This window comes from Aquila chrysaetos, chromosome 11 (genome assembly GCF_900496995.4).
Source record: "Aquila chrysaetos chrysaetos chromosome 11, bAquChr1.4, whole genome shotgun sequence".
Classification (NCBI taxonomy): domain Eukaryota; kingdom Metazoa; phylum Chordata; class Aves; order Accipitriformes; family Accipitridae; genus Aquila; species Aquila chrysaetos.
This window is the reverse complement of record NC_044014.1, coordinates 40304004-40329898: the sequence shown is the minus strand read 5'-3', so window position 1 is coordinate 40329898 and position 25895 is coordinate 40304004. Positions and strand designations below refer to the sequence as shown.

Sequence of the window (25895 nt, the reverse complement as noted above, 5' to 3'; positions counted from 1 at the left end):
CTTCAGTTTACCCTTACTGGACCCTAAGCACTACAGTTTGCTTTATAATTACTCTCAGAGACGCTCTTTCCTCTCCACTTCTTCAGAAAGGCTAACCAGCAAGCTGTAGAACAAAGAGGTGTGCTTCACCTCACCCAAATTCAGACTACACACATAACAGCACAGAGAAAAAGGATATCATTACCTGGGGCGTGCAAGGAAGGAGGAGCAAAGGGCAAGGGCAGCACCGGGTAGAACACAGCCCACGGTGACAGGGCTGCTTCTTACATCCGTGATTCCCACCTCTTAAAAGGAAAAAAGGAACCCGTACATTTAAACTTTAAACAGTCCTAATAGTCAGGCCCTGATGCTACTAGTCTGGCATAAAGCAACTTTTTTTTTTTTTTAAGAATCCCAGCAACACATAACACACTAAGGCAGTGCTCAACCTTCGTCTCTATGTTTTCCAGCAGTATCAATGACTGTTTCTGCATTAGAAAGCTGTTTTAAAGGTAGCAAGCAGAAAAAGTGGTTCTTTTTACTTTTACAAGATATTCCTTTGATATATATATTCATTAGAACGCAAGAGCATTTTAGAGAACCACATCTCAATTTTGTTTGGGACTACCAGATCAAAACATCGTTTAAGGTGTAGATCTCTGCTCAATCTAATTTTTACCATGCAACAAGAGAGGATGCATTTTAGAAGTAGATGAGGAAATACAGGATTATTCTGGTGCCTGTTTCTCGTGCAACTTTGTGGAGGGATGGCAATACCTCTTATTTATTTATTAACTTTTTAACAGCATGCAGATCATTTCCTGGATAAGCATAATTTGGTGTAAGAAAATAGATAAGCTAAATCTTAAGACTTTTGTACACATAGATCCTAAACATAGAAACAAAACCACTTTTCTATACAAGGATATGTTATTCCAAACTCTGAAATTCTGACAACAATACTGTAATAAGAGTATATTTTACCCTATGTTTTGATCTTTTGAAAGAGCCAGAGCATATACACAGTTGATGAACTGTGTATTTTCACCTGAAAAAGAAGATATCCTGTCAACTATTCAAATTATTTTTGTACTGTTCAAAATGTTTGTATTATATAAAGCAAAGTATTAACAAAGTATAAACAACTATAACAAAACCAACATCAAATTTTTATTAATTTCAAACATTACAAAAGTTAGGGAGCAGTTTAAAAAAAGAGTGAAAATGCCCATGTTAGCTATCTAGAAGTTTGCCTGCAACTATATGCACACAACTACTTGACATTGATCCAAGAGAAAACAAATACTAATGATTTTGAAGAATGAAAAAAATTGATGTTTCCACCAGCAATCTTGGAAAGAAGCTTCTCAGTAATAGTTTAGAGTATGAGGTAGTATAAAGAAACAACAACAGATCTGTCAAGTAAGGGATATTTTGTATCGTACATATACTACCATCTTTACTAAAAATAGAACCTGAGCATGTAAACTTCTTAATCATCAAGCTGCATCTCTAGTTTTGTTTCTTGGGAATTTTTTTTTTTTTTTTTTTTAAGAAAAGACTACAGATCAGATAAACTGAAACTAGAGTTTTACCATGATCTTCAACTGGGCAGCATTTCACTTCAGATTTATCTGCTAAATACATTAGTTCATAAAAGGGAATTAAGTGAATCAACATCACATTTCTCCCAGGTGTACGCAAAATCAAGAGATTAGAAAAGTCATCAAGGGATCTTCATACGAGAGATTAGCCACATTATGTATATAAATATAAAAGACCTTAGTATTTAAAAAAAAACAGAAGCTAAAGAAAAACATGAGGCTTTAAAGAAGAGAAAGAAGTTTTTCCTCATTTTTTTTTTTCCAAACAGTACAACACAGCTTCTTAATTAGGAATTCTAATAAATGGAATTACCGTATGTAAACTACATTTTAAAGTCTTTAAAACCAAACTGAGCGCAGAGAACTATGACTCGGTGCAGCATTGGTTTACTCCCCGCTCCTCCTCAAGTGCTTCCCCATTCACTTATGCAGATAATGTTTATCAAGATAAAAACGAATATAGAAGTAGCTATCCAGTATCTGAAGGAACAGAATACTTCATATTACTGGTTTGTTACAAGTACGCTGGTACCAAAATGACCAGCTTATTAAAGAAATGCGTGCTGTTATTTTACTGAAAGGAAACCTTTAAAATAATTGAATGTGATTTCTGTTTTGGTTTCATTCAGATTAAACAGTGCACATCAGCGCTCATACCCCACTAACCAGTTATTTACATTAAGCAGCACCAGAATAAAATACACGAATGCCTGTAAAACTCTTCCATCTTCACAATCATAAAATGTTACACTTGTGGATACTTTCATGAGCCCCTGCTGGAAGACTGAAGATGTAGCAAGTTAAGGAAGCTTTTTGGTAACATACCACTTTCACAAAAACATAAAACCTGTTTGAATATGTATTGGTGTTTGCAAAGAGAGCAGCTAACAAGGTCTTTCCTATTTAAATAGGAGATAGAAACAGCCATAGCTAGAGCAAACTCAGTACAATGCCAGAGAGAAAGAAAAAATTAATAAGTCATCTGAAAGTTACACCGTTTTCCATTCTAGCAACATTATTCACGAACCATTCTCTCACCAGATGTGTTTAAATGCATGGTACTTCTGAGGAAAACAATCACAGTGACATTAAGATGCCAAATAACTAGGATGATAAAAAATGCAAAAGCATTAAACATTAAAAATTCAGGCCTCGAAATTAAAATAAATTATGTCAAAGTTGACTTGCAAATCACCATGGACTTTTATTTCTACTTTTGAAGACACTGAACGTTCTACATCCATTCATTATCTTGATCTCAAGTATTTTTTTGGCATATTTAATTGGCACATTTTGTACTGTGTTGCCAGTGTCACAAGAGTAACAAATAATTTAAGATCTTCCCAACCTTATCTCAAATCTCAAGTCGTCAATCTTGCCTTTCCCCTCTCACAAAACAGTGTGGAGAAAAAGGATATCATCGCCTCAGACTGCAAATAGCAGAGTAGCTTCTCTAAAGGAGGATAGCGGCACAGGGATGGAACACAGCCCACCATGATTAGTTTGTGTTTGGCTCTTGTGATAGCAACATTAAGACGTCGCCAGTCCTTCAGGAGGGTGCCAAGCTGTTGAAGAGACGTAATTTGCTTTTACTTTTCCTACTTAAATTTCAGAATTCAATGTAGGTAGATGCATTTTGAAAATGAGGTTTTTAACTATTAAAATTGACTGAAACAAAGTTAATATGACCAACTTACATTTTCATCATTACTGTTCCTAACAAAAGATACAATTATGATACTTTTGTCTCTTCCTTGGTATTTGTCTACTGTGTTGACTTCCACCCTGTTCTCCTTCAATTTTGCCATCAAATCAGTGATTGTTTTTAATTGATGTCTGTATGGTGATATAATGCCGATGTCTGAAGGCTTACAGCCAGCCTGAATGAAGAAGAAAGTGGAAAAGAATTGTCAGTGCAGTTAGCTTGGGATACTTGTTACCATCAGAAGACCATCAAGGATTATTTTTTTTTTTTTAAACAGTGATGCAAGATATCGTGTCTACACTAAGTTGCCAATGGAACTCTAGGTATAGCTGGTATTAACTAAAGGAAATAGAAGGTATTAGTTACTGCAAGCTCCCAAGGTTCGTCTTAATCTAGCACAAAGACAGATATCCTTGAAATCCTCATTTTTCTTTCTTTCTCAAACTGTGAGGTGAACATTCAGAACTCATAGTTCATACTACTCCTGAAGTTGACTGGATGAAATAAGGAAGAAAGGCAAATCCTCTCCCCTCCCTCACAAGAAAGTCCTCATCTCTTAAAAGAATTTGGCATCCAGCTTTTTTTGCATCCCAAATCCAACCAGGCAAGGGACAGGGAACTGAATGCAGACCTCAAGCTCCTCACTATACTGACATGTAGCTAACCTTCAATTTATCCTTAAGGTTATCCCTCAAAGAATAGCCCAATACATATAAGTAGCCATTACCATAGCAATGTAAAAATGATTAATTATAAAGCTGTCCCTCCGAACAATGTAATAAAGTAAAAGATACCTTAATAAATAAGGATGTGAGGAAGAGTACTAGTTTAGCTTCTGTCACATTACTTACACCACCTTTTTCTGCATGTTCTGGTGCTGGGACCTTTAAAAAATATAAGTGGAAAATAATTACTCTTGCTGTCTACAATAGCATACTATATTCTGATCCCTAACTCACCATACATGTTTTTATAGTAACAATTTTAATAAAAAAATAAGGCTAAATGCTAAGTTGTACAGCCTATATTGTAACCTCAAAACACTGCATTTGCAAAACAAGTTGAAACAGTCTGCTAAAATGAGTTTCTAGTACTAGCAAGTCATCTTAAGAAACTGCCAAAGCTTGATCATCTGACTTTACAGTTCACACAGTATACATCATATGAAAAAATGGTCATTTCCCAGCCTGACAAGGTAAAAGAACAAACTATATTCTACATGGGACTTTTGTTTTAAGGCTTTCCATACAACAAAGTTTACAGTGAATTTTCCCCATCCCCATAGCAGAAAGGAATTTTTTTTTATAATGTTTGAAAACCTATATTTAAAACTACAGGAAGAACTATCCAAAATGGTAGTATTAAATTTAACTTCCAAGTTAAAAAAACCAACAAAATAAGTATTTACTGAATTTACCATTTCTTAACTATTAACTCCCTTTCCCTGCATCATGTATGAATGATACTAGTAAGCCAGGAACAAGCTTGGAATGTAAACTCTTACCATTTTGATATCACAATTTTATAATTTATTCTTTGCTTAGCTCTTGCCTTCTCTAAGGTTTAAGTAGTATCATTAGCAATGAACCTGTCCCTGATGTTATCCTTCTAGTAAACTGGCACGCAGCTAAACAACTGGGGTCAAGTAGCAAACTTCTTTATTTAAAAACAGGCTAAAACTCAGCATACACTAAATCTGCCTCTGCTTTCCAGCTCTGAATTCCATTTACTACCTTATTCATTTACTGCCATTTACTACTTTACCCATTCCACTATTTGCCTCTGTTACTAGTGTCATACATCAACTTCGTTTTCTTAGATGCCACTTTGTTCAGTTTTCCTTCTAAATTTTTATGACAGCATTACCACTTAAAATGGGAGGTGGTATAGTCTGACTTAAAGCCACACTCTCAGAATCATATTACAACTAGTTTTGCTTCTCCAAACAACCACCCCAACATCATCTGAATGGCTGAATTTGGAGATCGCTACATTTAACGTGGGTAAAGTAATACGTAGTTAATATTTGTAAGAGTATTTCAGGTAAGCGGTATCTGCTTGCTAGAGCAGTACCACTGCACATGTATAGAATCTGACAGTGTACAATATGCATCAAAAGCTTCACAAGTCCAAGAACTCAACTGACTGGGTAGCTCATTAAGTGTAATCTATGTTCAATGCCTAGCACACTAAATGAACAAAAAAGTTAAGAGATTGACAAACCCATATGTGACACTGCAACTCTACACAGAGGTCTTCTCAAGGCAGCACATGTGTGTACACACACACACAGGTATATACGTATATAAAAATACTAGGCTACTGCATCCACAAGTTCATTTTAGGATTCCAGCCACATGCAAAAAAAGTAGTCTGTATTGCGTTGCTTAAATAGGGTACTACTTCAGCAAGAATCCAATTTTTCTGCAACATGTCCTCCAAGGTTCTTTTACCTGACATAGTGTTTTCAGTATGTTGCATAGATTATAGAAGCAGAAGATATTTTCCTTCATATTAGAAGATTCCATTGCCTTTTCCAAAATGGCAGTTTCTCTGTAGCTTGTGTCTCAACAGCTACACAGCTTAGTACTTACTGTAAGCTAACTTGTTTTTACATTGCCATCATGTACTCAGTCTAACTGTTGTTATGACCTGTCATATCACAACTGAATTAAGAGCTATACTGTTACAGCTGTGCTGGTTTTGTGGTTTTTTGTTTTTTTAAATCCACTATTCTGAAAACATCACACCTAAGAAGCCTCCAAACTTGCATGTGCTCAAGTCTCTTCAAGCAGAAGAGCACTGTTTTAATGGCAGTTGGTTTCAATCCACACTAGCACTAGTATAGCCAAAAACTATACAAAAACTATTTTAGGGGAAAAAAGTTCTAAAAGCTAGGTCATGCTTATGATAACACATGCTTACCTTTATACTTGTTATGTTTGCATAGTACACCAAAAAAAACCAACCCCAACAAAAACAACTTTGGCCTAGAATTACTCAGAAGACTGGCATTAAATCAAGGATATAATTTTTCAATGTTCAGACCCAAGCTGTCAGAGGAAGTGCAGACTGACACAGGGTTTGGCAGAAAAGGAACAAATAGATTTTCGATTACTATCACAAATATGTCACATTATTAAACAGAAAACAACAGAAATTTTTTTTGAGTTTTTTAAAAAGTTAGCATAATAAATGCAAGCTTCCTCATGGTATCATGTGATATTTTTTCCTCTCCTTTCTCCCCTTTTGTATCCCCCCAAGTATGTTTCTTCAGAAGCTTTTCCTGGTTACGCTACAAACAGTATACAGGGAAAAAAACCACCATAAAGTCAAAGAAAACAAAATGCTGTTTTTGTTTGGTTTTGTGTTTGGTGGGGGGTTTTGGGTTGAGTTTTGGGTTTTTCCTTTATGACTACCACAATACATGTAGTTTTGACAGGAAGTCCATAAAGAGATATGACATTATAGCCTAAAGTCTCAACAAAACCAGGAGTATATTGGAAAGTGAAACTTTCCTGCAGGTTCTACAAACCAAACAGCTGTCATACTCAAGAAGGGCTTTCTAGGGAAGAAAAACATTAAAGTGAAACAGAAACTCTAGCTTTCACATTACCAATTTGGTATGACTAATAGATAAAAAAAAGTATCAGCCAGTTTCCTATTGGAACAAACCTCTACCCTGGGACCAACTCTCTACTTTTCTGTGAAAGGGACAGCAGCTATTGAAGCATTCCTGGAAAAGGTCCCCCCGTTTAGTTTAGGCATTTTTAGAAATTTCTCTAAGTCACTAAAAAGAAACACAGTGTTTCTTTTTAGATCATTGAAGAGATTCTATCAGAATTGTTATAAAAAAAAAAAAAAAAAAAAAAAAAAACCTGTAGTATGCCCTGGAAAGCACAGAAAGAGATTAGAGAGTTCTTTCCAGGGTCATCATAAAAGATCATCAGTTGATACAATTATTGGCAAAACACAGTATTAATAGGAATCAACATAAAACCTGGAAGGAAGATAGACTCAAATCTTCATAATCCAGTCACTAACTACAGTGACAGCAAGTACTAGAGACCACAAATATGTACTAATTTATTAATATTTTTCCACATGCACTTAAACTCTTCCTTATTTTACCTAGTAGTCAGTTTCTTTGCACACTTCTTACCCACTCTAGAGTTTTCTTTTTCTGGCAAAAATTTGAGTCTCCATGAAAGGACACACCTAAACCAACTTACTCCTCCCTCACACTGGAGTGTATAGAACGTCTGCAACATTCAATGGAGAATTACAATTATTCCTGCCACTGGCACACAGCTTAGACACCAATGACCCTCAGCTACTGAAAATGAGGTCATTCTACGGTTGCAAGGGCATACAGTATGGCTACACACTTTAAGCTACACTGTGTACATGAGAACAAAGTTTATAGTACATTCAAAATTTTCTGAAATATTATCCAAATTAAACTTTTCAGCTGCTCTTAGATGCAATGTTTCAGCAGCAGTTGTACCAGCCCAATTAATCAGCTATACTAACAACATTTTTGCATGTTGCACATTCTACATGTAACTAGAAAACCATTTTTTAAAGTTACATATTTTACCCTACCTCAGCTGTATGAAGTTTTACATATTGACTGTGTTGAGAACTTGCATCAGAAATACAATTTTGAAAGGAGAACATAATAAGCTTTACCTTCTCTGTATTCAGAAAACACACAGGTGTGTCTGGATCAAGTACTTCTTTCAACCATGTTTTTGAAGCATCTGCAAGTTCCAGTTTCAATTTTTTTAGGTTGGGCAAGTTAACAGTGGCATTCGACACCTTCTCTGAGCCACATTCCAGTTTGCCTTCATACACTAACATGTTACTCAGTGACATTATTTTACTAAAGATTTAAAAAAAAAAAACAACAAGAAAAGGCATCAAGTCTTGCAGTTGCAATCCCACATTAAAACCCCAATGTAATAAATAAAAGTTTAAAATACCTATTCATTCTGTATTGCACAGTTAATTGGACAACAGCATTTTGGTTTTGTTCCAACCTTTTAAATAAGCTTTCACTCATGCCAAGATCTCTGTTCCAAAACAAAAAAACAAAAACGTGTCAGTCAAAACATTGCAAGAACCTTCCCAGAAATCATGTTGCTAATACCTGTTCAGCAGCATTTTATCTTACCTTGCTTCTGTATTGAGTACAAGCGGAGGCAGCTGCTGATGATCCCCTACCAGCACAAACCTTTTGGAGCAGAACAGGGGGCCCAGGCAGATGAGCTGGCTTATTTGGGAAGCTTCATCAACTATACAGAAATCAAACTGCTTCTGAACAAAGATGGGGTGATTTACTCCCATGCAAGACGTTGCTACCACTGGCTGAAAATTGAGACACACTTTAAAAATAAGATACATCTTATATCCTTTAGCATTACATTTTCCAGGTTAAAAAAAAAAATAGTATTTTGCATTAAACTAAACTAAAATGTAAAATAAAAGAAGTCAAATTATTAATCCTCAAAATCAAACCAGCACACCTTACATACTTATTAGCCTCACATAGTACTGCATCGATTGCAAGTGACAAACAAAAACCAGTTTTTAGAGCAGACTGTAGCAAACAACTTGCTCCTGCCATGTGTTCAGAGTGATATCAGGTTCTATGCATATACAATTCATGCTGAAATGACTAATGTACAAAAGTACGTGTTTTGTTTTGTTTTTTTTTAATTCCAAAGGGAAGATAAAACAGCAGCAGCACAGTTCTTCCCACCGCTGTGCTTCCACTGCAATCCAGAATGACTAAGATATGAAACATTAAGTCACTTCCCTTATAACTTCAGTCATTCCCCTGCAATGCTTATCAAGAAAAAAGTAAATGGCAGCTTTTGCAAAGTTGGCATTTATTCCAACTACCATAAAGCTTCATTTTTTTTCAACGAGTTTAATTTAAAGCTGCCACTGACTCAGTTTACCGAGCTCCCATTATGGTTTGCATTAATAGTCACACAGGCAGCAGCAATCTTTCAACCAAAAATGAGTGTTTGGCCAGGTCAGGTCCACAGCACACCACTTCCTCTTCCCCATCCGCTGATTGTAACAATGGCACAAGGAGCACAAGTGGGAGGGAAAAAGGGACAAACAGCAGCAATAAGTGAATAAAGATAGAGGAGGTTGCAGCAGGTAATCACCACCACCCACACACACAAGATCACAGATAAAAGCACTGGAGTCTTTGGGACTTATTAATTACAATGATAATTTACTTTGTGTGGATATAAACAATGCTTTTGAACTTTCAGACTGCTAATGTTGGTCATTATTGGCTATAAAGAAACTGAAGCGATGCAGAGATTGAGTATCTTTTCCAGTTCAGGTTTCTTATAGCAGTAACACACCCTTGGGATAGGTTCCTTCTCCACACATCCAACCAACCAGAATACTACTGTAATTATTCTTCATAATTTGCAGGGCTAATAAAAAACACTTTTCTCACCTGACTGTTATAGACTTCTTCCAATTCTGTTACAGATTTAATTGATTTGGACCTGCAAATTTCTTCTTCTGTAAATTTCTGTATATCTGGATGAACCTTCTGAGCTCGCCCCAAGCGCAAGAAACCAACTTTGAATTTGGCTAGCTTTAGCAGGATATTGTCCACAGCAGTGTGTGTAAAACTAGTCAGAAGAACACTGAAGCCACAAGCAGAAAGAATTCTCACCTAATGAGTGGCAATGGGAAGGAAAAGAAAAAGTTATTAGCTCATATACAGGAATCAGCAATATTATGTTTGACTAGGTGAAAAACACAAGAAGTTTTGGAGGGAATCACTAACAAGTATGACTTCATTTATATCAGTCTTTTTGGTAAGGTCTGCCAGTTAGCTATTGTCAAAACAATATGGGCAATAGACCTGATGGTTCTCATAAACAGCAGGCTTACTCTGCATGCTGCAAACAGCGAGAGCTAAGAACATCCATGCACACTTGCAAACTGCACTGAAGAGAAGGAGCTGCACTCTAGAGATCCGCACTTTAAGAACAAGTCATGCAGCCCATTCCCACAAACACTGTTCTCCATAACAATTTAGCCACAACAGATTCAGTGGAATGAGCTGATCTGATAACAGCAGCAGCTGCTTGCTCTCTAGGCTCCTCTTTCCCCATGAGTTGATGACAACTGGAAGTGAGATGACACTGCTATTTCAAGAAAAACTCACTCAGCCCAGAGCCTGAATCCAGTATGCTACTACAGTCCATTCCTGCCAAAAGAGAATCACCAACCAGAGGAGACGGCTAGCAGGCTGCTCATAGCTTCAGCACCATGGCTTGATACAGCTTACAATGGACAAGTTACTGACTTCCCCAAGGAGTGTGGTTTTTGAGCTGTAACTTAGGATTTCAGGACTTGCTGACATTTGCAGCCAATGAATTTTAACATTAAAGTATCACAGAAGTGATTAAATATCACACTTCAATCTCCTCCCTCCCACATATATTCCTATACAAGCAAAAGGGAATCCTACTCCACAAAATACATTTTTAGTTCTACAAAATATAAGTCCTTAGGTAAAAAGAAATGTATTTTCTTCTTTGAAGTTATGCAGATACCAGCAGACTAAGTCATGACAATTAATTTTGGACAGTATGCTTTATACACACTTTGTTTAATGCCATCTAAATATCACAAAAAAATTTAAACATCAAGGTACATGATCTTACTAGCGCGCATATCGTAGTAGTTTTTCCTGTTCCAGGCATACCCACAATAAGCGTGTAGTCTTTTGAAAGTAGCACTTGTTTCATTGCCTGTTTCTGAGGCTTATTTAGACCTTTAAGAAGAAAAATAAAAATGAAATGTCTACACTTCATAATCATTGTAATAATTTCTAAAGTTAATAAAACAAAACTATAGTCTCCTTCTCCACGAAAGCCCTTAAAGAAAAGAATTGAGCAGAGTAATTCTGTACATTCTAATGAAGTAATGATACTAAACATAATACACAAGACCCGTAATACAGGGTCTGTACTACAGTCTGAGAAATATATCACTGAAGACATTTTTATTCCTAGACCTTTTGTGACTTTTTTCTAATATCCTAAATGATGACCTCCATATGATATTGTGTATGGCTATTTCTATTTTATCATACCCAATTTCACGTTCAAACATACAGCTCACAGCAAAGGGAAATGAGTTGCACATGTAGCATCATCTTGTTTAGAAGAAACATTACATCAGAGCTCTTTTTCCCCAGTCTGATGCAAATAAGCAGCACGTTCCAGCTATTTGGACTGGACAAAGCTCAAGCAAAAAAATAAGTCTTCAGACTGAGGTTTTATAAAAAGGTCTATTTGCTCTAAGAGAATTCAGTTGAATTTCTGTTTTTACAGACAGCTCTGTCAGAGAACAAATATTTCACTAAATGAGACACTGCCACACACCTAAACAAATTTTGTTTTTAAGAAAAAAAAGGGGGAAAAAAGGTGCCACAAGGCATCACACACTACAGAGCAGCCAGAACGTCAGCAAAAGTGATTATATAAGTGAATGCTTACACCAAAGCCCTCTTTCCACTCCCTCAAAGTCTGCTTCCTCTATCCCAAGAGCCTTCCCTGTTCCTTCCTTTTGTAAAGATTAGAGAGGTAATGATAGGCACTCTGAAACTGCAAGCTGCAGCAACTAACAAAAATAAAATAAAGTTGTAAACAAATATCTGGTCAGGTCTTCCAACTAGTTTAAGACTAATTTAATCACAGGAAGATATGCAAGGTTAGAACTTGTTTTTAATTTTTAAGAAGAAAACCATCACTGGACCCCAAAGTCAGAAAAAAAACTCTTATATTTTGTGTGATAAATGCTTTGGCTATAGACATGTACTACTAAAGAGAGGGTTTTGGGGAAAGCCTCTTTGTACCCTTTAAAATATTTGCAACAGTTTCCTTTGCTTCTGGAGGAAGGACAGAGCTCAAATGCTGAATAAAACGTGGTTTGTGGAAGTCAATTATCAAGTTGCGGAGTCTTTCACTGTGGATTAAAAAAAAACAAAACACCACGAAGAGTTACCAGCTGAGAAACTTTATCTGAAAAATATTGAAAGTGTGAAATTAATTTAATTTTTCATACCTGACTGGGGAATCTTTCATCAATTTCGAAAGGTTTTCAAAAGGGACTCCTATACCAAAATCTCCTTCTTCGTGATCCAACCTAAATATGGTGTTCTTGGGGAGCTTTGACAAATTCCTAAAGCATGACAGTAACGTGGACAAAATAATCCTGTTTACAAGCAGTATGTTGATGATTAAAGACTTATTACTAAGTGTTAAGTGATACCTTCCAGAGGTCCCAGAGTAAAGCAATAGCTAGAAGAAACATACTATTAACTGATCTAAATAAAACATAATCAAAGCCCAATTTAAAGACAATATAGTCTGAATAACAAAAGTTACTATTAACACCGAAATCACTGTATCCATATAGTCTCATGTTGGAGACATAAGTAAATGGAGTTTGCAAGCATGCTTTCATTCAAACAATCTAGTTAAATAGACAGGCATACATGCTGACCAAGTATTGATATTTTTAATCAAGGCAAGAGAATTTCTGAAGGGTACTTCCCCACGCCCAACAGGAAGAGTCAGAACACATCAGAGCTTTTTGGACACCTAAAAATACCCTTCCTGAAGCCAGTATCATAGTGTCTTCAAACAGATATTTTTCCATTTGTTCTATTACCTGCTCAACAAACAGGAGACTTTTGTCACACTGACTTCTCTAACATAGCCAGTAGCCAAACCAAGTAAACCATTTTCCTGTCCACTCACAACCACTCGATCACCAACCAACAGGTTTGTTCTAGGTATGGCACCATTTCTACGTTGGAAAAAATGTAGATACTGTCCGTCAGAAATTTCCTGCACTTCATTAACTCTGACCAGGTTTCCAACACAATCTCCAGCCTTCTCTCTGAAGATATTAGAAGAAGAAATATATTTTAATATAGTATTTCTCTTACAGAGAGGATCTTAAAAAAAAAACCAACCAAACAAACAAAAAAAACCAACCCACAAGTAAAAAAACTATACCACCCACAACCAACCACCAAAACCAATATACAAAAAAAAAAAAAAACCAAACCCCAAAGCAACAAAAATACCAACAACCCAAACACACACAACAAGAACGAGGAAGATTAAACAGTCACTTTACAATAGCCACTTTGATCAGAAAAGGATTGTAAAAATATGTAGAACCCTTGTACTTCTTCCAAGAACAGACTCTAATATTTAGCCTACAGTTATCTATAACTTCCTGTTAAAAAACAAATACTGATCAGATGTCTGGATCCACCTCAGTAAGCTGTTCCATATTTGCTTATGGAGTTGCTTGTTTCACTTAAAACAACTCAGCTACATTTCATTTCTACAGATGCCTTGAAATGGGCCTACAAACTACGCCTTATTTTTTCCACAGCTGCTGGACTAGGTGATGTATAATAACATGCTACTTCAGCCAACAAGAGCACTTAGTCTGCTTTTATCCATGTTCATAGCCACGCCTAGGAGTATGGTCCAAAATGCATCATTGTTTGTCAAGTAAACTCTCAGGAAACCAGCGCAATGAGCTGGGCTCACAGTCAGGACCCAGCCTCAGCCCCCAGAGACAAGCAAAACAGAATTACACCACTTCTGCTACTGAAGACTGAGGCTGCAGTTTGCTGCTTCCTATGTGTGACTTAACAACAACAAAAAACCAAATATCACATTGCAAATACAAAAACAGTAAGTTAGGCTAATGTCTCCATTAGCTCACATCTCACAAAAATCTACCTATGCAAATAGCATATTTGACTATTTCTACAAGCACTAGAAAACATCTAGTTTTCCTTGTAGTGAAAACACAAGTTGACAATGCCTCATTTCCAGTTACTGAAGGGAACATCGTTTGTACCAGGTTAGAAATTACATCTTACCTTTCCAAAGAAGGTATCATCCATATATCTTTATATCCCTTTTTACCCTCTCCACTTTGCAGCTCCAAGGTTAACATTAGGTACCACAGGCTGAAATACTCTAAGTGGGAAGGTTTCAGGTGCTGGGTCCCTCTTTCAATAATAGGTACCATAGCAGGAGGAAGAGACACACTGGCCATCTTTTGTTCTACAGCTCTAGTAGAACCAAACACAGGAAACAGTGTATCAACTTGTATCTTTTTATCTTGCAAGTCTATATGTACATTATGCCAATCTAAATATATACTGTAAGATACCAGGTAGATTAATCTATCATCACTGAAGTTGAATCTGTATCCTTTGTTCATATGAACAATCTCATATTACTAACTTTACATCATCTCTGATTCTGAATTATTAAGGACAATAAGTTAGTCAAAGACCAATAAAAGACATTTCAAAGATGGTACTGTATACATTTAGATAGTTGATCTTTTGTTCCTCTTTTTGTAACATATGAATACTACACTGAGATTTAGCTAAGCAAAGGGGATTTAATAGTTAATGCACAAGCAGACTTCAAGTCATCTCAAAACTAAATATCAATAGAAAGTATACCTAATCACATATACAAAATGCAACCAAAGAGAAAAAAGTTAATTCAGAAGCAAATAGATGCCCAGTTAGTAATAATCCTGTTGCTGTAACAACTGAATATTAGAAGTAGTATTTCAGAAAAACTAGTTTACAAAAACATATCATGTACGCCCACAAAGCTAGCTCCCTCAACACACACTTTTACCCCTACAATTTTAAAAGCAATCAGGCATTATATTTACACAAGATCACCCCAAAAGCTCTCCTGTTTTAAGATACCTCATTTGATCTCTTCAATATACAATTTTGGTTCTGGGTTTTGTGCAGCATAAAGACAAGATTAAAACTTATAACAGTTTTTAAAACAATTCAATAACTTTATGTGGAAATTTATCAAATACTTGCTCCTGACTTCTCTTTAACAGGAGATACAATAACACTTTGGCAGAGTAGTATCAATCTATCATCACTTGTGTGACTCCCTACAGGGAAACAATGTTCTACAGAGTCAAAGTGAAAGAGTTGTTGTCCAGCCATAATTCAGCCTCAAGACTGCCCATTTCAAAGAGTTGCAAGCATATAGCTTTTTAAAAATAATAATTAACTTAGATATAACAGAACTATGTTATTGTCATCAAATATTTTGTTGAGACTTATCTCAGATTTTGTCTTGCAGAAAGTGTACCTGAGCAAACACATTAAGTCTCTGCGAGATCAGGGACTAGCACTACAAAAATTGCAGTGGGGTCTACGGAACATTCTTTTGGGGTGCAAGAATCCTCAATAAAGAAATAAGAAACCGTCAGCCACAAAAATGAAATCACAGTATCAAAAGCTACAATTATTCAAGCTTATTTAAAAAACACAAGTCGAACTTCTTTTTACCTGCTGTATAGAAAGCAATTGTGTATTTGGGAGCAATATTTACAGGCTTGACTGTCATCAATTACAGGTGGCAAAGCAGCAAGCTGTGAATGCTGTCTTCCCACAGCAGATTTATATGTACTATGCGTTAAGTAGAAGGCCACGTGGTTTCTTAACATCATTAATTCTGTCAAGAAAAGAACAAACTAAGCTGATATTTTTGGGTTTGTTTGTAACAATATCTAACTCAAAAGTAACTAGCCATCAACTTTTTAGTTCGCTAAGAAGTGAGTATTCATATAGCAAAGTCCTATTGGAGTATTAATAAAACAATTAAGTTTTTAACATAAGCTTATTGGAATTAGTAACATTAAAACAAGCGATACATCCCTAAGTACAGATATGTTCATGACAGTAAACCTTACAATTATTACTGAAATGTTTCATTTTAATTAAGATAATTACAGTTTCTGGGGAAGGGGAACAACTTTACCTCTTCGGTCCATGCGAGCTCCAGAAACAGGGTACATAGTACCAGTTTTAAGATAAAGAAGAAATCCAGCTTCAGGATCTACTCTCCGTTCTAAATTCAACAATGTATACAGAATAACCTGTAAACATTATATATAAGCATATTACAACATATTAAAAACAAAATACATTATAAGCTGTATTTAGTTTTTCCATAATTTATATGGTTAAGCAGCCACTACTATCACAAGTAATCTAGAAGCCATAAGTAGTAAGCACCTGACCAAGGATTTCAACTAAAAGGCACCTTCCTTAACAAAAGCTTGTAAAAAGGCTACTACCTCTAGATCAGGCCAGCTATCTGGAAAGATTTACAACACTAATTCCTGAAGCAGTTTGCCTCAACCTAATACTTGAATGTAGTAAGGAGAGACTAAAGAACAGATATGTCTGGATAAAAACTGTAAGTGTGTTTGAAAGTGGTAAATGTATATAATTCTCACTCCTCGGTTCACTTTCATTTTATATCAGCAGCTTTGGGCATGCCAGGATCAGCCATCCATAAATCTAGATTATACCACATACAAAGTGTTTCACATTCATAAGACAAAATAGGTCATCTAATAAAATTTAAGAAGTATACATAGCCACTGATAGTGAAATTAGACATTTGGGTTTTGTACCTGACTTCTGTGCTCTATGGAATTAGATTCCTTGCCAGATTTGAGCTCTAACGGCATTATCCTAGACTGTACTCCAGACCGGCGATGGATTTTCACCCTGGCTGTAACATCAATCTTTCCCTTCAACCCAAACCTGGGAGACCAGATATTCTCTTCAATGTCTAAGATATCCACAATCTCTACCTTCGAAGAGAAATCTTCTGGTTTTTCACTACTTGACCTAGGAAGAAAATTAAGTTAGAAGTTAACAATTTCCCTTAATTCTTAATATTTAAATATTAAAATGTGTTGTAATTAAATATTTAATATTTTTGCATTATAGGCACTCTTTAAGCACTAACTTTAGAAATAAAGTGCATCAAGTCTTACTCAAACTATCTTCCCATTAACAGAGAAGGCCACATAAGAAAGTTACTTTAAATTGCACATTGGCATGTGGTTTTGCTATTCACCTAAATTTCAATGTTAAAAAAGAATCTTAAACTGTTTTTAATAGTTTTTGGTCTTTTCTGAATAACCACACTCTAAAACACTTTGTTTCTTCAAAAAGTTTAATGATACACACTGGAAAGTAGCATATAGATTTTACTCAGACTTGCCATTTCACTGCAACTTTAACACCCTATGGCTATTACAATTAATAGCAAGAAGCCATAGACAAGAAGAATGCAGCAGAAGTTGAGTAAAATCACCATTTCACTGATAAACTGTTATCTTAGTGAAGAATTACATTTGATTAATAAATAGTTTCACATTCTGATTTGTAGTCTTGCACATATTTACAGTAACTTCTGGCTTAGTAGATCAAAGATGCTTGCTTTTCTAATTACTAAAATTTCTGCTTTGTACTACACTGTTTACAAGGATTTTAAGACCAATAACATTTTTATGTCCGTTCACCCTCAAGTCTTAATATCTTCCCCAGTACTCACAATGGAGGCTAAACATGCAGCTCTCAAGATTAGCTATTTTGGCAGTGAGGCCATGAATTAGCTCCATATCACTGAACAGATTTGCATAAAAACTGTTGTTCTAAAAATTAGAAGTGAACCAAACAAGATACGCAATGTAGAAAGGTTTTAGCTTTCAATTCTGGCTTCTTACAGTTTTAGTTGCATTTTATTTTGGTTAGCTGGATTATGCATGAAGTCTTCCACCCATTTGAAAAACGACGGCAAATATTCTTCCACTTCCTGCATTACTTCTGTTTGTTTCACATTTAAGTGATACCTAAAAAATAAAGCCATGCACTTTCAGGAGACAGAAATATTAGATTTGCTGCTGGTACTAACACGATTTTGCCTCAAGTAGCAACAACATTAATGGAAATAACTGTCAAGTTTTAATAAACTTCTATAAATTGTAGATACTGACAGATTCATTAAGGTTCAACTCAATTCATAAAACTATAACTGAACATCTGTTATAAGAGATGGAATACACTATATTCATTTCTGATGTAGTTTTTGAAACAACGGGTGTAGCACAATGGAAGCATCAGCACTGTAGATGTGACGAAACAAAACTAATGGTTAGACTGCAAGAAAGGAGCACCAGAGTCATGAATTTTAAAATGGCTGTTCCTATGCTTTACACAAAATTGAAAATGTTAAAAAAAATTTAAAAAGACTATTTGCTTTTTGTCTGAATACATTGATCTGCTACTTGTTCTTCACATACATTTTGGCAGGCTTCAGACCATTTTGATTAGAAAGGAATCATGACCCTCTGCAGTTGCTACAGTTACAAATACACAAGAAAGCAGAAGTCTTATTAAACAGAACCTAATCATGTGGCATTAGATAATTCAGTGCTGGCATTCATTGCCAATAATGCCATTATTCTACAGCAACAGAGAAATACAAGTGCGTTTTGCACAAAAAGGTTCATACAAGTGCAGATGATCACAGCCAGCAGACTTATGTAACTTATTTTTCAATCCCAACAAATAGTAGCCTACATATGCAAAGAGAAATTGCAAATCAACAGTTTCAAACAGAGAGGCCCAGAGCGACACAAAAGCCTTTAAGTCATCTTAGCAGTCACAATTCAAAATATCTACCTTCATAACAGAACTAGAGTAATAAATCTTGTTACAATTTTAACTTTCAACTCATCTGGGGCTAATGGATACTGACGTTGTCCAACATACAATTTATAATATTCTAGATTAAAAAAAATTCTTTTACGTGACTTGAATTAGATTTTAATCAAGTCTGCAGTAAAATCTTAAAACTGACAGCCATTCATCTTGCCATTTTCTGATGGAAATATGAAGACCATTTATTCGGCTAGTACTTCTATCAGATTTCCCCTCTAACAACTGAGCCATTAAGTAAACCGATAAACAATATGAAAATATCAGACACCTCAATGCTTGGTCAGTCACAAGTTTCTAGTTCATCTCCAGAGGATCAAAATTAATTATGCTCATCACATTTAACTCAGCTTTGGAGATGCCTGGGAATCTAATGTTATAGGCACAAACACTCCAACCTGCTTGTCCTGAAAGAAAAAAAAGCCCCACACATATAGTTACTCTAGAAGCATAGTTCAGATCTATAGAGGTAGCTCAGCAGGGAAGGCAAATTAAATTACATTATGAAACAAGGAGTTATCTTACTAAAAGATACCCGAGTTTCATTAAGTAAGGTCATTTTGCAGAATATTCTCCCGATACTAGCACTACATTTTTTGAATTAGAACTTTATCTGCTAGTTCAAGTGTTCCTACCTTGTCTTTCAAACATAAAAGACACCTGCAATGCTACTTACATTTCTTTGAGATACTTTTGTCCATACACAATTTTATTTGCTAGTTCTTCTACTTTTTCTCGTGCCAAGTTATTCGTTACAGATTGCTGGAAAATTTCATGAAGAATTGTACCAACGAGTGTTTGGCGCGAACCAGAATCTGAGCCCTGCAACGGAAGTTACATAACACATTATATATATACATGAAGATTTACGCCCACTTCATGCCAACTTTTCTATAAAATTTCTGGGGTTTATTTGCTGCACATGATGGACTGCGCTTATTTAATTGCAAGATCATTAGAGCTTTCACCTCACTAATTAATATCTATCCAAACCTGACTGTGAAAACAGCCAAATTGAAACGTGTCTCTCCTATTGCTTTATCTCTCATTTTTATCCCAACCCTGATAATGTTAGGATACAATCCCTAAGTGATTGACAGGTGAGAAACAAAGGCACAGATTAAAATTAATTTTGAGCAAGTCTTGCCTGTGGGCAGTATTAATAGCAGTATTTCCTAATGCAAATACTTACCTTTACAATCTTACAGAGATTATTTTTTGCATGAAGCAGTTTCCTGTGTGTTACAAACTCACACAAAATTATTCCAAGTATCACCAAAATGGCTCAGAAAACCATCTAACCATCACCAGGACTGGGCTCTGTAGACTCATAAGAATTGAAAGTGGTAGTAAGTTATGACCTCTGCATCAGCCACCACCAAACAACTGGAAATTTAATCACCATGGTTTAAGAACTTACTGGTGTCTTTCACAGACATGGCACTTGTGGGTTGCACTCACAACTGGTGGATGGTGTTATCCCAGTGCCAGGACCCTCTGCATTGTCCATTCCAAACAATTAGTTTATTCCCATTACTCCTCTAATGAAGGGCCGATACCATTTCACAGTCTTAATCTCCTGTACTTAATCTTCCTATTTCTGTCACGGGCTCCCAGCTACCCTCTGTACTGCTCCATTATGATTGCCTTGCCCATTTGGATTTATACTCTTACCACATCTGGAAGTTTTCCTCAGCTGAAACTGGCAGCTGCCGCTTCTCTGCCATCCACATATAGGCAAAGACACTACCACAAGAAACTTTTCCTCTTTCCAAGTTCCAGCAGCTGGATTCAGATTCCAGAGTTAGCCCACACCAATTCTTAACTGAATTGGCTGATTTTTTCAGAGGCTTTTAACTTGGCCAAGTGCGGATATATTTTCATATGGTCGACAAGAGACACATCTCTCACAAAGGATTCAAATCCACACAAAATGTGGCAAGAGATTATCAAAAAAGTTGCCAGAATTTTTCTTTGTCCCATTAGCTATATTAAGAATACAGGATTATTTCAGCCACACTTCTAAGAAGAACACAAGAAGTTCAACCAGAGGCAGACAGTTTCCACTCTAAATTATTCTGTATTGTAAACATTATGAACAGCTAATAATGACACTTTGCAATACAGCATCTCAGCCAGTTTTAATATTGAGCTAAACCACCAGTCTCAAAACAACAATAACCCATTAATACACTTGATGCTCTACACTTACCCTAAACCTTTCACTCAGTACTGCTCTTCTCATACATCGAATACTATTTGATATCGTAGTGCCAGAAAGCAGCAGATCTGGGTAAAGTACCAGGTATCCAGACTGTTCATTTATGACCCAGGTACCAGAGCTACACTCCCCTTCTAAGTGAATGATGTCTCCTGGAACAACCGGAACAGACTCCCTATAATATAATACATTTGAACAACCATTTGCAAGCTATGGACACAACATATCAGAAATTATACATTAATGTATCAGATTCAACATACTTTGAAACAGGAGGTTATTGTGATTCTTTAAGAAGTTGACCTAAATAAATTCTGAAAGTGAATAAAGGAATTTTTACCAACAACACTTCAATAGTTTTTAGTACTGGATCATGTATCTGGACAGCCTGAATGTAGGGAAATCCCGTTGACTTCAAGTCATTCCAGATCCATGTATTGAGCCATTTCAGTATCATTATGTTTTATGTTGGCATACTACTTTTTCATTACATGAGATCTACTTTTTTACTTCACAGTTCTACTTGTTTCAGAAGCTCTGCAAAATCTAAAAATATTTTTATTGATTTAGAAATTTCAGGGTTCAAGATCCTTTATATTTTTTCCTTCAAGAAATGGGAGTCTTATACTTTTCTCCCATCTCTCAGGCTTGCATGTAAAATGAAAAGCAAAGCCAAATAGCATATGCATGCCCATGTGTTTCAAAAGACTAAGCTAGTCTTTTCTTCTGTAACACTCCATTCAATGCACAAACACCTAGATTAGAATACTACCCATACTTGAAAAAACTTTTGCAGTAGAGCTCAAGCTAAGGTGATTTTAACAGACTGTATAAAACCTCATGTTTTACAGACATAGATTTGTACACTTATATGTACATATATGAGGGTACATCACTTAGAAGAACACTTCTAATTGTTGCAAGACAACACTTAAACAAAATAGCCTTCTTCGAGTTTACTGTCTTGCTGTTTGTTAGCACAAAGACAAATTAAAACTTTAAGGTAGCAATATCCCCTCAACACAAGTTACATGACATCAGTTCTCTCAAGATGATTATCCATTACACTAATATACTGATAATATTACATTAGATAAAGGTTATTTCAGGATTTCGTATCACTTTTAAGACAGTAAAACTCATCTCAAAGGCAACACAAAGAAAATTGACTTAATAAACCAGTATTTCATCCTCTTTTCAGACATCTACATTTCTGTATGGATTACCAGCCATTCCTAAGAATGCACAGCTCTTTATCTTCCAGTGACTGAGATGCTGTAATCGTCAAGTGTTTCTCAGGGTCACTTCCATTTCTTTGTATTACACTGACTTCCAACACACGGTATCTGTTGTTCAACCCATTACTAAGCATTGTGTCAGGGGAGTCAGTCACTTTCTTCTGAAAACTGAAGTAACAATTCATTAATGCAAAGACATGACACTATTTGAAAAGCAAACAGCCAACCCATATACAAGAAGAGGGAAAGCTTCAAGTATAAACCCAGCTTTAACCCTCTTCAATTTTTATATACATTTAGTGTGGTTTTTTAGTTCTAGACAGGTGGAGTGTAGGAAGTCTCTCTGGTAATGTTTCCACATTGTCTCTTTGGATGACAGGAATGAAAAACAAGCATTTGGACAAACAAGACATAAGCAAAGGCACATAAATATTAAGTAAGTTGCTATTTATTGCAGCTAGTACTTTCTTTTGGTGCTCATACAGTTGTACTCATATAGAAGTTATTATAACTGTTCTGCAACCCTGTACTTGTGAGAAAGCTTGTATCTCTCTGAGCTCTGTAACGCACCTAAGAATTCCCACAATCGCCCAAGTGCATCAAACCAAGAACTAACTTCCCTCCCCGCCCCCCCGCCTTAACCTCAACATCAAGGTAACTAGAAAACTAATATTCAAGGTTCAGTTTTCACCTCGGCAATGGCCAAAATTTCAGATAGAGCAGGCAGGCCAGCCACTCTGCTGACACCGAACGATGCCTGCTAGAGCTCCAGGGCGCAGGCACCGACAGAGCTCACACCAGGCGCCGTAGCCCGCCCTGCCCAAATACCAGTTCCTCGCTAAGCAGCGGCCGGTTCCTCTCACCGATCGTTCCAGGCAGCCCCGAGCGCTTCCCTACCTCTCCCCCATCCCCGCTCCGGCGGCCCTCAGGACTCCTTCCCGCCTTCCCGCGCCCGCAGCCGGGGGAGGAATGAGAGAAGGACGCGAGGCGCGGGAGTGGACGCTCCACACAGCCCACGCGCCCCGCTTTAAATTTCAAACCTCCGCGCTCGCGGCCGTCACCGCCCACTTGCTCTTCCTCACTCGGCCGCTACCTCTCCGCCATGAGCCGGTCCTCTGCCGCGCACAGCTCGTCCCCCGCCCTCAAGCTCCACGACCCGGCCCGCGACCCTGCTCGGACGCGAACCGCCGGGTGAACGCGGCTCCCCTCAGCCCCGCGCCCCACAAGCCCCCTCCATCCCGCCAGGGCGCAGGCGCAGTACAGCCGCATTCCCTCGCCCGCCTCCGGGAAAGCCCCGCCCCTCGTCCCTCCACAGCTCGGCCACTGGCGGGGAGAGAGCTAACGCAGCCAATGGGAGGTGCCGGGAGGGCGGTTCTCCGGTGCGGCGCGCGCTTTCCGTGGGCGGGCAGGGGCGTTGAAGGCGCGAAGTGGCGCGCGCGCCGTGAGAGAGCCTAACGGTCTCCTCCTGTGGCGGTCACCGCTGGGCTGGAGAGGGTCGTCCTCAGCCCTACCTGTCGTTTATTTCCACACAGTCAATTGCTGTTACAACCGCGGCCCCTCTTCTGATACCTGTGCAGCAGCATGAGGTAAAATTAGATGTGCCTTTCGCTCCCAACTGCTTATGGGTGAATCCCTGCGTGAGAGTCGAACTTTTTCTCTGACGAGAACTTGTTACATTCAGTGCTGTTCACTGACCAAGAGAGGCTTTCTGAGGTGATACATAAGTTTCAGATACACAGATTTCCTTTCTTTGCCTTTTTTTTTTTTTTTTTTTGGCCACAAACCCACTACTTCAGCAAAGCATTCTGGATCTGAGACCATCACTTCTAGCAGAGATTGAAGGACACAGGTATTACATCTATTCTTAATACATCAGTATGACTGTTCTGTAGTTTAAATGTCAGGGAAATGATGTATTAAGAGTTTGGTCTTGTATCTCTTTAATGTAGCCAAACATTGGGAAACGGTATGAGGCTCTAGTCCTGCAAAGACGACAGTTTTGGCCAATGGTTAGTCATCCCAACAGAAGGATCAAAGCTTGAATTTTGAAAGGTGAGAACATACTTAAATTAGCCCCTTTAGTCTTCTTTGGGATAGTCCTGAAATACATGCAGTAAACTTCATCAATGTCGCTTTCCATTGCGGAACCCCTAATATAAGCTTACTTGTAATTTAATAGTTATTTGTCGATACTATTAAATGCAATCCCCTAATTTGGTATGGTATTAAAGAGATTACGTAAATACTTTTTACTTTGTACGCTTAATAATCTCATGTTCTGTAGTCTCTTTCATGCTGCCTATACACCTCTCATACACTAAAAAAGAAGTATCCTAACAGAATATGGTTATAAAAGTACAAAATATGCTTTAAATATTTTTTTGAAGTTAGCTAAAATCCAGGCTCTCTGGGGAACCTCTACAAACAGTCTGTGAAATCCAGAAAAATACCAAACCTTACTTTGGTCCCAAAAGCTGCACTAAAGTGTTCAAACTATGGCTCTTTTAATTCTTTCTGGCATCAGTGGCTGAGAAAAATGTTCCTACAATTTTAAGATACATCAGCGTTCTCCATCAAGTTTTAACTGTGTAAAATCAGGAATTTATTGTCAAAAATTTATCACAAGAAAATAAAATTTGTTCCTTCCAAACCTGTGACACACAGAGAGTTAGCTATCTATACTTAAGAGTTAACATGCTTTATATGCCCTCATTTTTTAGGCCACAGATATAATCAGAGAAATCTATGAGGGGAACCTACAGCTGCTTCTTCCCCAGCAACTGACTCAGTAATATATACTTGGCCTGCTGCCACCCCAGGTAGCAAGTTTATTCCTAAAGCTAAATCTGAGATGAAATTTACCTTGCATCAGATCTAGCGAGTGTGTGGCCACAGTGTGAGCTGGTTCAGTAAGGGGATGCCAATAAAATCCATTCATTTCTTTTGGTGGGTTAAATCTTTCACCAGATCAGTGGAAGCAACATGGTATCTAGCCTCTCTACCCTGGATGAGGCAAAATGTCAAACAGCACCCAAAGGTCTAGTTAAACAGCAGAATAAACCAGTAAAAATTAGCTGCAAGAAAAGCCATCAGCTTCCTGAACTGATTTACTATGCAACTGTGCTAGCACCATGGTAAGAGAACAGGTCAGATCCTACCAATGGGAGTGTAAAGGAGAGTGAGAGGACAGGAAACCTAACTCAGACCAGCATGAAGCATCCTGGGATCCACTCAGGATGCTCAGGGGGCAGCATGTCACTTATGTCACCGAAGCAGAGATCTCTAAGTTGAACAGACTCACTCACGCTAACTGCACAGAATAAAGACACAGTTAAGGGCCAAACACAGAGATCCTTCCTTGTATACCTGTTTAAATTGAACAAATATAGTTGTTTTGAGTTGCAAACATAAAAGACAACTTATTACAAGTGCCTTGCATGCTCCTTTTTCAGGGAAGGAGGGGAAGAATTTGAGGAGTGTCAATAGAATTTGT

The 25895-nt window shown here is 37.2% G+C and overlaps 1 protein-coding gene across 1 annotated transcript; it reads right to left on the bottom strand.

The window, feature by feature from the left end:
• Positions 1–1129: 1129 nt before the first annotated feature.
• DNA2 (DNA replication helicase/nuclease 2) lies at positions 1130–23618 on the bottom strand. Its single transcript, XM_030031368.2, has 21 exons — positions 23496–23618; positions 22391–22570; positions 21156–21339; positions 19620–19765; positions 17950–18075; positions 16846–17065; positions 16185–16302; positions 15713–15878; positions 14252–14446; positions 13015–13245; positions 12406–12522; positions 12197–12306; positions 11001–11110; positions 9776–10000; positions 8465–8658; positions 8274–8363; positions 7981–8173; positions 4083–4172; positions 3281–3463; positions 3002–3148; positions 1130–2375 (listed from the first exon to the last, which is right to left on the bottom strand). The coding sequence occupies exons 1-21, from the start codon at positions 23504–23506 to the stop codon at positions 2319–2321; spliced, it is 3093 nt and encodes a 1030-aa protein (XP_029887228.1). The 5' UTR covers positions 23507–23618; the 3' UTR covers positions 1130–2318.
• Between the last annotated feature and the right edge of the window lie 2277 nt (positions 23619–25895).

Coding starts and splice junctions, on each gene's coding strand:
- DNA2 (XM_030031368.2), bottom strand. Junction 17,066..17,949: donor AATAAAATGCAACTAAAACT/GTAAGAAGCCAG, acceptor TTTTCTTCCTAG/GTCAAGTAGTGAAAAACCAG. Junction 8,364..8,464: donor GTACTCAATACAGAAGCAAG/GTAAGATAAAAT, acceptor GTTTTGGAACAG/AGATCTTGGCATGAGTGAAA.